This window comes from Lissotriton vulgaris, unplaced genomic scaffold (assembly GCF_964263255.1).
Source record: "Lissotriton vulgaris unplaced genomic scaffold, aLisVul1.2 SCAFFOLD_866, whole genome shotgun sequence".
Lineage (NCBI taxonomy): Eukaryota > Metazoa > Chordata > Amphibia > Caudata > Salamandridae > Lissotriton > Lissotriton vulgaris.
In genome coordinates this window covers 568,361-580,494 of record NW_028254841.1, presented here as the reverse complement: position 1 = coordinate 580,494, position 12,134 = coordinate 568,361, and the positions used below count along the sequence as shown (strand labels likewise).

Below are 12,134 nucleotides of genomic sequence, written 5' to 3'. Positions count from 1 at the left end.
TTGACGTCGTGGCCCGATCCAAGACACCACAAACAATCCTTATGTGGGTCAGTGATAGACATCATGCGGGCACAAGACCTACATGGCTTAAAGCCTGTCTTCCTCGACGACATCTCCGGAGAAGAACAAAGTCGAAAGAGAGAAACAGTGACAAATATTAGTCAGAAAGATACTAGGTATCGCTGAAGATCCCGAAAACCGTTAGCGTCGGAGACGCGGAAAAAAGGGAACTGACGTCATCACGCCGGCGTGGGCCTAATATGGGGTCGGTGACGTCAGACGGAGTCGCGCGCGATGCCGTGCTCCTGTGACGTCGCCCACGACGGCGTGCTACGAAGAAAATTTCCGAACGTTGCTGACGCAAGGGGGATATTCACAAGGTGAGGAATCCACACGGCAGATGTATCTATCAGAATCTAGCATTTAGAGGCACCCCTGAACCTTGCTTCCTCAGACAAGAAGAAACTACAAGAAGAAGAAGGACCGAACAGCCATGCAGCAGCTAACAAGAGAAAGACAATGATGTGGCCCCAACCCTACCGGCCTGTCTCCCCCTCGAACTTGCTCCTGCGAAAACCCGGTGTGTCCTGCAGCCAGCAAACTTGAAAACCGCAGAGGACATGGCTGCTTTCAACCACAAAGACTTCGTCTACCGTGAACACCGGATTTGTTCATCTGCAACCTCTGGCCCTGGCCAGAAACCGCAAATACACACCACTCTGCACTCGCCGCCCGAGCTAGAGTGGGCAAACACCATGAGGAGGTCACACCGGCGATCCCGACCAGAGATCGCGACCCCTGACCTGCCTCAAACGGCCAGCCGACGCCTGCAGCCTAAATCAAGAAGACCTCCCTAACCGCGACCAGGAGCTGGTAAGAAGATCCCACCCCAAAAGGCACCTGACGCCCAACGGCCCTGTGCGCCAAAACCGATGGTGCCTAACCAACGCCTAACGTTCCAACTTACCTTTTGAAGTGGTGTTGGCACCAATAAGACCTTAGTCCCCAAACATGCAGTGCCTTCGCAAACAGGAGGTTCCCCATGGAAAACGGGGCACCAGACATCAAAACAGCACCCTGCTGTGAGAAGGTGGCCTGATATGCAGTGCTCACTATTCTAGTGAACACTATGTATCAGTCCAGCAACCCTTATTGATGATTGGTTGTAAGTCAACCTTATAGACCAGCTATCCTAGTAGCGTGGATACGAGCAGTCTAAGGCTAAAGACTCGAGAGGGCGTGTTAAGCCAGCTGTTATACCACACATATACCCCTTGAACACCAAGTGAAAGGACACCACACAAGTGTTATGAAAATAAACAAGATATTTATTAAGAATCACAACAGCCCTGTACTCTTTATGAGGACAGGGTACTAAGCACAAAACAAAACTCCTACGAAAATACTTAAGTTAGCACAGTATATACAAATGCCAGAGGGGCACGGAAAACCATATACTCTGAAAGTGGAATGCGAAATTACTAGCAGGTAAGTACAGTACTAATAGGCTTTGGAATCGCTAGATCTTGACTATAGAATCTTCAGATTACTTCTAGGAGACCCAGGGGACTCGGGTGCAGAGTGTGCACTCTCACGCGTGATGCGGGACAAAGTCTATGGTAGCTAATAAAGACAAAGCTAGTGTTCTCGGGCGAACCCGACCTGGTAGGAGGAAAACGAAAGTGGATTCGGACCCTTGGATAGTGAGGCTATGCTGGGGCACCGAAATGCCGAAGTTACCTAGCCCAGGGGCTGCAGCTGCATAGGTCTCAAAAGACGTCGGGAATCCTCGTAGACGGACCAGGAGCCTGGAAGAAAGAAGTTGCTGGCAGGCGACCAGTGAAGAAAGTTCGATGGATCCAAGCCTGGATCGAAGGAAGATGACACCTGAAAGCAGAGGGGACCAAGTTCGTGACTACTAGCCAGTAGTCAGTGGGCACCAGGAGGGCACCGGATGGTAGCCACCTCGACTAGGTGAGTGGGTGACGCTGTTTTCGCAGATCTCACGGACCAGGAGGCGTTGTCGGCGACCAGGATGGAGGAGCGAGCTGTCCCACGATGGATGAAGCTGTCGGCGTCGCTGGACCCAGGATTGGGCAATAAAGCCTTGGCAAATTCAAGCCCACGCGGTGGACTCAAAATGGCGTCTGGAGTGGACCAGGAGGGTCCGGGGTGCTTCTCTGTTGCAAGGAAGCAAGGGCCAGTCTGGAGCAACCAGACCAGCAGCAGTGATGTCGTCGGGCGTCGTGAAGAAGGCCACAAGCCAGCCGGCTAGTAGCCATACAGCGCGGTGAGCACGCAAAAGCAGAAGGGCCCCACGCAGATCGTGGAGATGCTGGAGGGCTGATCTTCGGTGCTGGACCCCAAAGCACTCACCAGTGGAGCACACGGTGGGCTTGTTACAAAGAAGTCGTGCAGTCTTGGCGATAGTCGGTCCCTCGAGGTCTCGTCGCACTCACAGTTCTCAGCTTTGCTGTAGAGGTGAGTAGAGGTCAGAGGTGCCAGGGAAGCCGGGTCTCGTCGAGCTGGGTCGTCGGGTTCGTGAAGAAGGACTTGCAGCAGACCGCAGTGTTCTTAGGATGGTGCCCGCTTGATGCAGGGTGACTACTCCTTAGCCACAAGGGAGAATCTTGAAGAAGGAAATCTTGATGCCTTTCGCAGAAAGTCGGGTCTTGATTCCAAAGATGATCTAATTTGAACAGGGGGCCCGCTCCCATCTTATACTAAAAAAGGGGGCTGACCCGGTGACTAGGTCCTGCCTATGGGTGGGACTAGGAGGGGGGTGGTTACACCCCTCTGCCATGCCGGACTTCCCCAGGCCAGGGGCTGGTGTGCCCCTGGAACTGGTTCAGACTGGCCTATGCGTAGTGAGCACCGGGGTGCCACTCAGCAGTCACCTTCCTGAAAAGCCCTGCCTACCCAGGATACACAAAACCATGTCTGGGACGGTGCTAGCACCGCCCCTGACAGGAAACCCTTTGTCCAGGCTCCCCTCGCTGGAAGGACTCCCAGCTGCAGGGGGTCAGACTCGTGTCTGTGGTGGCAGCATCCATTTTGTGGAGCTGAGGCTTCAGTTAACTTTAACCGGGGTTCACAGTTACATACATGTCGTGTCCCTCTAGAAGGGTGGAATGCTAACCCCGTCGCCAGAATTGGCGAGGGGTTAGTATTCCAATTCGTATGACACCTTACTCGACATGTTTTGATAAAGCAATACCAAAGATAGCATTTAACCGCGAGGATTATAATGCACTTAAGAGTATATGGTATGCGATATCATGGAACAGCTATTAGGACTTGGCTCCGCAAGCTGCAGACAGGCTCAGCTCATGCCAGAGCACCATCTCACACGATTCCAAGCACTCTGCCTTCAGGATTGTTAAGGCCTGCCATAGGAGTGACTGATAGGAATCTGTGTGTCCATTTTAGGGTTAGATATAGGTATACTATATCTACAGCAAAGGGTGATTACACGACTTTGCCCCAGCTGTCATGCAGCCAGTTGTGTCAAATTTAGGAGGCCAGCCAGGGGTGGCATAATACCTGCTGCAGCCCCTGGCTGCCCTGGGTACACCTATGCCATGAGTTACAGGGTCTGATAAGGTGGCCCAGTACCAATTGGAAATGTACCTAGGGTACATGGAATCCATTTTACAGAGAGAGCAGTAGGCCTGGGGTCCTGATTGGCAGGGTCCCAGGTCGACTATGTCAAAAACCAGCTAAAACACAGGGCAAAAAAGTTGGGGGCAACCATAGTCAGGAGGTACCTTCCTACACCTGCACCCGGCCGCCCTAGGGCCGCTGAGGGTGCACCTTTCGTGATACTTTGTTTCCCCATTTGCCCTGAGCTAAGTCCAGGAGCTTTTCTCCCACAACTAAGTGCCCTGCTAGTCAGCAGCCACCAACTGGAGGCCCCCTCTCTCCTATTGGATAACATTAGGCCTCAGCACTCTGCACCCGGCTGGCCTAGTGCTGCTGAGGGTGTAACTAGAGTGCATCCTGGACCCTGGAGGTCCCAGAGTCTACCTCCAGAACCTCAACTCCCACTACCAAATACCTCCACCGATCACACTATTTTCCTCCATAGGACAACATCGACTGTTTTTCTATGAAATGCTTCTAAGTGTGAAGTTTGAAAATCTAAAGAAATTCTTTAAAATTGCACTAACAAAAACGATTTTACTTACTCCCAACAATTAAGTCTGTGCCCATGACAGTTCATACACTAAATGGCAGGAGTATGCACAACATGTGCATATACAATCACACACAATGTTCGTACTGCAACTATAATTGAGGAATAAGGTATTGGATGGTCATCTCAATTAAAAAACACAGAAAAACAAGTGGCTGGTCTTATTTCAAAAGGTTTGACTGTTCTTTTGGTGCCTCTCCATGCAACTAAATGGTTGAAATTTAAGAGAATTATATATTACAATGAAAACAGCAAGAGTATTCTAAGGACTTCTAAATACCTTTCCAGTAGTGCTACAAAGAAAGAGGCAATCCAAGGAGCACAGGCAAAATAAATGAAAAAACATGCCCTGGTATCAAGGACCAATAAATATTTGCAAAGATAAGGAAGACTGCAATTCTTACTTTAGAGTCAATAGTCCGACCTTCTTTCACCACAGGGTAAAACCTCGGTGTTAGCGTGGGATCCTTCAACCGAGGTGTGCGAGGCGTTCGAGGAGTCCGTGCATTACGATAGTTTGGCGAGTCTGGCACTGTTGTTGGCAGAGATCGGGCAATGCTGGTAGGTTCTGGAGCCCCAAAGAGTTTGTTGGCCAAAGCATCAGTCGGAACTATTGAATGTAATAAGGAGTAGAGAACATTAAAGACACTTTGTCACACAAACCCTCTGTCTCCACATCTCTAAACTCACTGACAATCCACATTCCTCCAACTTCAGAGCAATTAACTTGGCTCTTAAAGAGGCAAATCAACTATGAAACAAAGTAAGGGATACTGGCCAGTGACTAAAGAACTTGTTACTTACCTTGGTTAACTTTTCAGCAGTCGCTTTAGTGCCCACAGGTGGCATAGTGCGGCTCCATCTTTCCTCTCAGGATAAGTGTGGTCACCACATATAAGCCTCACTCATGCACGCTGACATCAGTTGCTTTTTAGGCATCACACAACCTCAGATACAGAGCCAAACAGCAGACTTGCTATAACCACTGTGCAGATCTCTAAACTTGTGACCTTACTAGATGGAGAAAGAGTCCAGTTCACATAACTGGGAGGATCAGTGAGGATTTTGCAGTATGAGTATCAACCAGAAAGAGCGTTCCCCAACGTAAGTAACTTGTTCTTTTGATGGATACTTCTAACCACAGATCTATTGAACAGATGCCAAAGCAGCAATTTCCAGGCGGCAGTGGGCCTGTGAACTGGCTCAGACTAAAAAGTACTGCAGAACCAAACGGACAAAGTGCTGTTTTCTACAGACCTGGCTGTCCAGACAGTAGTGCATAGCGAACATATGAAGTGATGGAAAAATGCTGACATTGGGTGCTCATGCCGGTAGCAAAAAGATCGAGCTAAGGTTCTTCAAAAAAAGTGGAACCAGGAGTATTTTTTTTCCAGGTCCTGTACATGTACTCCGAAGCGTTAACTGATATAGAAAATTAGTGTGCAGTTCCTAAGTGTAGGTGAGAATATTTAAGTCTTTGATAAAGTGCCCTCACACACCCAAAGGATGTCATGCTTCATCATTGGGCTATCTCCTCTTCAGGCTGGATCTGCAATGCCCGACGGGCACCCACGAAGGAGCTCTTTAGCGGAGTGCTTTTGGTGATAAACAGTTTGGTGCATGCGGGTGTGTGGGCTAGGTAGTGCAAAGTGGTGTTAAAATAGGTTTAGAGGAGCCCTGTAGTCTAAATTGTTTTTCATTGGTGAGTTAACTTAAAGTGTGTAGCCCTAACTAGATTCAATGATCCTAAAGGGCATGTGTGATGTGGAAGGTCAACATGTTTCTTGCCTTAGGAAGCCCCTAACGGGTCTAGTGGCAATTCATCAGGACTGAGTGCGAGAAATGGAAGAGTATCCGGTTAGCTCTTACACTACTGCAATGCTGGTTCAGGTATTGACCAAATGGAGAAGTAACCGGTATGACAAGAAGACATCTGGTCTAGTTGACCTGGTGTGGGGAGATCTGAAAGAAAGTGAGAAATAAAAAGTTTTTTAAAATAAGGTGGAGCCCTGTGGCGCTAGATTGGATCAGAAAGGTGAACCCAATGTGGGTCAGGCTGTGGTGGCATCCTTATAGCCCAGGGGTAGAACAATAATTTCTACCCCCGTGTAGTGCTTTTCTTCAATCTCCGAATGATCGGATATTCCTGTGCTGATTTTTGCGCTGATACTTAGAACTATAAAATGATAAAATATTGGGGTAGGTGAATAATCCATGGTGCTCATAGCAGTAGCCATTACTGTTAACCGGGTCATTGATAGTGTTCGAGCTAATCCATCTGAGGACTTGTTGCGCAGTGAGCCCGGAGAAGTTGTGCACGCACAGAATCCGAACGTTTAAATATGGAGTAGTCAAACAAAGCTACACACAGGGAAATTGACAATAGTTTGACAAGGCAACTAATGTGTTACAAAATATGTACTGGGATTGTCCCATTGCAAAAAAACAGGGTAGCCCTTTGACATGTAATTTTTTGCAGTGCGGGAGTACAAATATATAGACCCCCACGTTGATGTGAACATAGGCATCGCATTACCACCATAACGACGTGGTATCATTAATGATATATTTGGTGGAGGTGAGGGCGGGAAAGTGAAAAAAGAAAATAATAAAAGCAAGTAAACTTGTGATGTTTCGTAGGGAGATAGAGAACTCACCCCTATGTAAGAAGGTCAGAAATGAAGGGAGTAGTAGGTCAAAGCACCTTGTTACTCGAGATCTAAAACAGATGATGGTATCTTGTAAGAAACAATACAATGTAGTCATCATACCAGGAGCTCTTGGTGATATACGATCAGGTTCATACTCCCTGGTGGTGGCGTGGCAACTAGCTGTAGTCCTAACCCTGCTCCGCTTCCCATGAAGTCTTCTTCCGGGGCGGGGTATTTAGCACAGCGCAAGCATGATGGTACTAGAGTGTGGGAGGGGGCGGCCATATTGGATGTTATTAAAAGAATAAAGACACTCTGCGCTATCGGAATTGCCCAAATGAAAGTGCTCAATTATTAGCCCTTATTAAATCAGATTAACCTAGTTGGGAGGGATTGATTTTCCTCAACAGGAAATGACCACTTTGAAATTGGGGGAATCTGCAACGGCTGATGGTAAAGGGTCCTGAGGGCTTTAATTAGAATAATATCAGGGCAGGTACCCTCCTATGTATAGTGAGTTGGGATAGGTGGTAGTGTTGCTGTGTAGTAAAAAAGCCCCCTTTGGCAGATTTATTTCACTAATTTTAGAATTGCATACCTGTGTGTTTACTCATAGGTGAAAAGGGAAAGTTAACGGGGGTATGTATCACGGTTGTATAATGCCGGTGTTATGGTGGAAAAAGTACACTGGACTCTATACCGTGCGCGTGAATGTAACATGTGTATGTATCATTAAGAGATTTGTCCAATGATGTGTCCCATGTTAATATACATGACAAATGTTGACAAAACACTGGGCGGTTCAGATCCCCCTAGGGAATGTCATTGTTTAGCCCCTTAATGTTTGAGGAGAGTCTAAAGACCAAAAATCTGTTCTTTTCTTTACAGGGCTTCCCTTACGTATTTGGGGGTGAGCTTCCAGAATTGACCAGTGTAGGTAATTCGTAGTGTGGTTCATTTCAGAGAAGTGGGCACACATATTGGTCTTTATTTTCTTGCACCATATGTTGCTTCTGTGTTTGGTAATTCAGAGCAGTAGGTTGATGGCATGGCACACAGGGATCTGTGCCATTTCGACTCTTCACTTTGTTCTGCACCAAAACACGCAGCCTGCATAGGCAGTGTGTGACAGTAATGGTACAGGGCCTCTAAGGGTGGTAAAATAAGTGCTGCATCCCTTAGAGGCGTTCCCTGGTCACAGTGACCAGGGTACCTGGGGTACCATTTTCCGGGGGACTGACTCCAATGTTAAGGAAAGGGTGAACTATTAACCATTTAAGCACATAATGGATCACAGAAGATACAGGCTCACCATTCTAGATGTGTAAAGGCAAAACAGCAGCTCACTGAGCAAGGCGGTGATCTCCTGTCTTATTTGGCAGCTAGGCTAAGAACATTTCAGTTTACATCACAGGCTTAAGTTGATCAAACTTATCACACGTAGGTTTTTCCAAAAGAGCTAGGCTTCTTACATGTCTTCCTATGACCAGCTTACTCCTCTGTAAGGTGCAGTCCAGCAAGGCAACAGCAGCAAGGAGACTGCAGACTTCAGCAGACTAGAGAAAAATGGCAATCAAGCAAAGGTTCTGCTCATGTTTCAGTGGTCCTCTCTTGCTGCACATGTAGGACAGCTTGGTGATCAGATGACAAACCAAGTACTTATTCATATGCAGTTAAGGTCAATAAAGGGGTGGGCTAAAAACAGTCCTTGCTGCTGACCAGCTTTTGCAGGCTTCTAAGCCTATAAGTTCACAGTCATGCCAGTTTGGACTGTATACCTGTGATAAGCATTACACAAAGACCGGAGGCCCACATCTGCTTTTGTTAGCAAGGGGAATGGACAACACAGGGTGCAAGAGTTTCACCCAGGCAGGGGAACCTGCACTGGGACTAGGGAATAGGAAGAATACCGCCCCCACACACTGGTGTTGAGATTTTCAGGGACAAGGTGGGAGGATGAGGGATACCAATGGCTGCACATGTGCACACAGCCTAAAAATGTTCCATCGTTCACCAAACCACCCTTGAAAATCAAGTTACTTACCTTTGGTAACGATATATCTGTAAGACACATGGGTTAGTTGTAGATTGTCTTCAGGCGTCAGACTGAATCCAGAGAATTTTTCTTAAAAGTACCCCTGCACGTCGGTTTAATACGCGTCAGTCGTCTGTGTTGTGGTCGCCGGTATGACGCCACGGTGCCTACCTAAACACCACCCCTGCGCGCGGACATCAGTTCTGACACGACTTTCCACGCAGGAAGCGCAGAGCCATGAAAGACACTGACCACTGGTGTGCCACAACTAGGGTCCTGTAAGTGAGTCCCTATCTCTAGAAGTCAGTTCGCAGAGCAGAGAGGATGGGTGGGGCGGGAAGTAATCTACAACTAACCTATGACTCTTACAGATGCATAGTTACTGAAGGTTAAGTAACTTCTTCATTTGAAGGAGACAGTTGTAGATTCCTTACATTAGAATAGATACCCCAGCAATACCTTCTCCGGTGGTGGGTCTGCGAACTAAGCTCACACCAGAAAGTCCTGGAGAGCCAATCGGGCAAAATAGCTGTCCCTCCGGACAAAGCTGTTTAGGCAGTAATGTCTGGTGACCCAATCAATCAATCAGGGGTTTTACAAAGCGTGCTACTCACTCTTGAGGGTCTCAAGGCGCTGGGGTAACGAAGTGCAGCTCTGATTCAGTCACAGAGTCAGGTCTTGACATTCTTCCTGAAGGTGTGAACGGTGGGGTCGCTTCTGATGTTGACTGGGAGCTTGTTCCAGACTTTGACTGCAACGTAGAAGGCTCTTCCGCCTGCTCTGGTTCTGCGGATGTGGGGGGTCTATGCCAGGGCGAGGTCGGCGGAGCGGAGGTTCCTTTTGGGTACGTGGAAGGAGACTCTCGTTGAGTTATTTGGGTCTGATGTTGGGGAGGGATTTGTAGGCGTGGGTGAGCAGTTTAAAGGTTACTCACTTCTCGACGTGGAGCCAGTTGAGGTCTTGTAGGTGTTGGGTCATGTGTTCGTGCTGTGGGGTACGGAGGAAGAGTCTGGCTGCGGTGTCCTGGATGGTTTGGAATTTGTGTAGGAGAGTTCTGTTGATTCCAGCGCAGAGGGCACTGCCGTAGTCCAGTCTGCTGGTTATGAGTGTGTGGTGACTCTTTTTCTGCATTCGGGGGGTATCCATTGGAAGGTCTTGTGGAGGATGTGAAGGCAGCTGAAACTGGTGGAGGCGATGGAGTTGATCTGGCGTGTCATGCGGACGGAGGAGTCCAGGATGATGCAGAGGTTCTGTGCGTGGTCTGTAGGGGTGGGTGGACTCCTGAGAGCAGAGGGCCACCAGGTGTTGTCCCAGGCGGAGTTGGAGGGTCTGAGGATGAGAACGTCAGTCTTCTCAGAGTTGAGCTTCAGGCAGCTGTCTTTCATCCATGTTGCAACGTCCTTCATCCCTTCCTGGAAACAGTCTGGTGTCTTCGGGGTTCTTTGTGAGGTAGAGGATGAGCTGGGTGTCGTCAGCGTAAGATACAATGCTGAGTTCATGCTGTTTGACGATGCCGGTGAAGGAGGCTATGTAGATGTTGAAGGGCGTGGGGTTGAGTGAATATGCTTGGGGTACTCCGCAGTTGATCTTCGTGGGTTTGGATAGGAAGGGAGGGAGTCTAATCCTCCGGGTTCTGCCAGAGAGAAACAATCCGATCCAGTTGAGGGCGGTTCCTCGTATCCCAGCGTCGGTAAGTCTGGCTGCGAGAGTGTGATGAGACATTGTCAAAGGCTGCGGAGAGGTCTAGTAGGATGAGAGCCGCCGTGTGGACCTGGTAGAGTAGCATGCGGATGTCCACAGTGGCAGCGAGGAGTGGGGTCTCCGTGCTGTGCTTGCTGCGAAATCAGGACTGGGAGGAGTCTAGGAAGGAGTTCTGGTCGATGAAGGTGGTCAGTTGAGCGTTTACCAGTCTCTCTGTGACTTTGGCCGCAAAGAGGAGGAGGGAGATGGGCCGGTAGTTGTTCAGGTCCGTTGGGTCAGCCGTGGGTTTCACGAGTGGCTTGACCTCAGCCCACTTCCCGTCGTCTGGGAAGATGCCTGATTCAAAGGAGGTGTTGATGGTCTGTCCTAGTTCAGTTGCGATGGTGGCAGTGGCCCTGTGGTAGACGTGAGGTGGTTGTGAACGTGTGCAAAGATGCCCACGTGGCTGCCTGGCAGATGTCAAGAAGTGGGACTCCATGTGCCAATGCAGTGGTTGCTGCCGTAGCCCAAGAGGAATGAGCACGCAGCCCCACTGGAGGTTCCTTTTTCGCTAAAGCATAACAGACTAATACAAAGGACAACTTTAAGACACTGGCTCTATATATACACTGCACCAAAGTGAGGTACAGTGTGTATAGAGTCCAAGGGTCTCCAGAGGTAGGCAGAGGTTAAAGTTAGATAGAACCTAACCTTCTAAAGGAGTAGCTTGGTCGACAGTAAGGCAGTATCAGAGGACAGTGTTAAGCATTTGATGTACCCACTCAAGTCAGCAAATGAATTCACACACATTCGAACTGAACTATAGGCCAATTGTGTTTGTATAAAAAATATACTGTTTATTTTTAGAACCAAGCAAGCCTGGAACAGGTAAGCATTAAATAAGTTTCCGAAATAAGTTACTGGTTATAGAACTGTTTGAAAATGCAATAGGAATTGTACTTTGATTTACAGGGGAGCGGTAGAATGCAACATTAAGCCAATCCAGTACATTGGAATGAATAGTCTTTCAGTAAATTACAGGTAAGTTACTTTTACAAACTCAGTGCTGAATGCCTAGATTCCGCACTGGGACATTTTCTGTAAACAGGTGAGTAAATGCGTTTTTGTTATTCATGCGATTTTTACAGAATATTTCCGATTTCAAAACTCCACACTTAGAAACTTTTTGGAGCTGTGAATTGAAATTAATAGGCTTTGTCAACAAAATGCAGGTAAGTTACTTTTACTTTACTTTTTCTAACTCCGTGCTGGATGCCTAGATTCTGCACTGGGACATTTGCTGAAAACAGTTGCGAAAATATGTTTAGGTTATTGTTCCGATTTTTAAGGAATATTTTGAGCTTTCAAAACTCCACACTTAGTCGTTTTTCTGAAGAAAATGAATGTTATTCTATGTAGAAAAACAGGTTATCGGTTTGCGGGTAAGTAAACTACTGTGGGAGTTAAGGTTCTTGGGTTAGACTCAGGGGTCCCCCAGGGTCAGGGATGCACAGTTGTTGCACCCTCAGCGGCACTATGGCGGACGGGTGCAGAGTGTTGAGGCCCAATGTTA

At 48.0% G+C, this 12,134-nt stretch overlaps 1 protein-coding gene across 2 annotated transcripts in view; it reads right to left on the bottom strand.

Annotated features, from left to right (window-relative positions):
* The window catches only part of LOC147659395 (la-related protein 1-like), a 784,977-nt gene that overhangs the window by 250,848 nt on the left and 521,995 nt on the right, over positions 1-12,134 (bottom strand). For both annotated transcript variants that reach the window (XM_086951772.1, XM_086951771.1), the window contains exon 13: positions 4,600-4,805. In XM_086951772.1, coding sequence (XP_086807898.1) covers positions 4,600-4,805 — 206 coding nt within the window. The remainder of the gene's footprint in view (positions 1-4,599; positions 4,806-12,134) is intronic.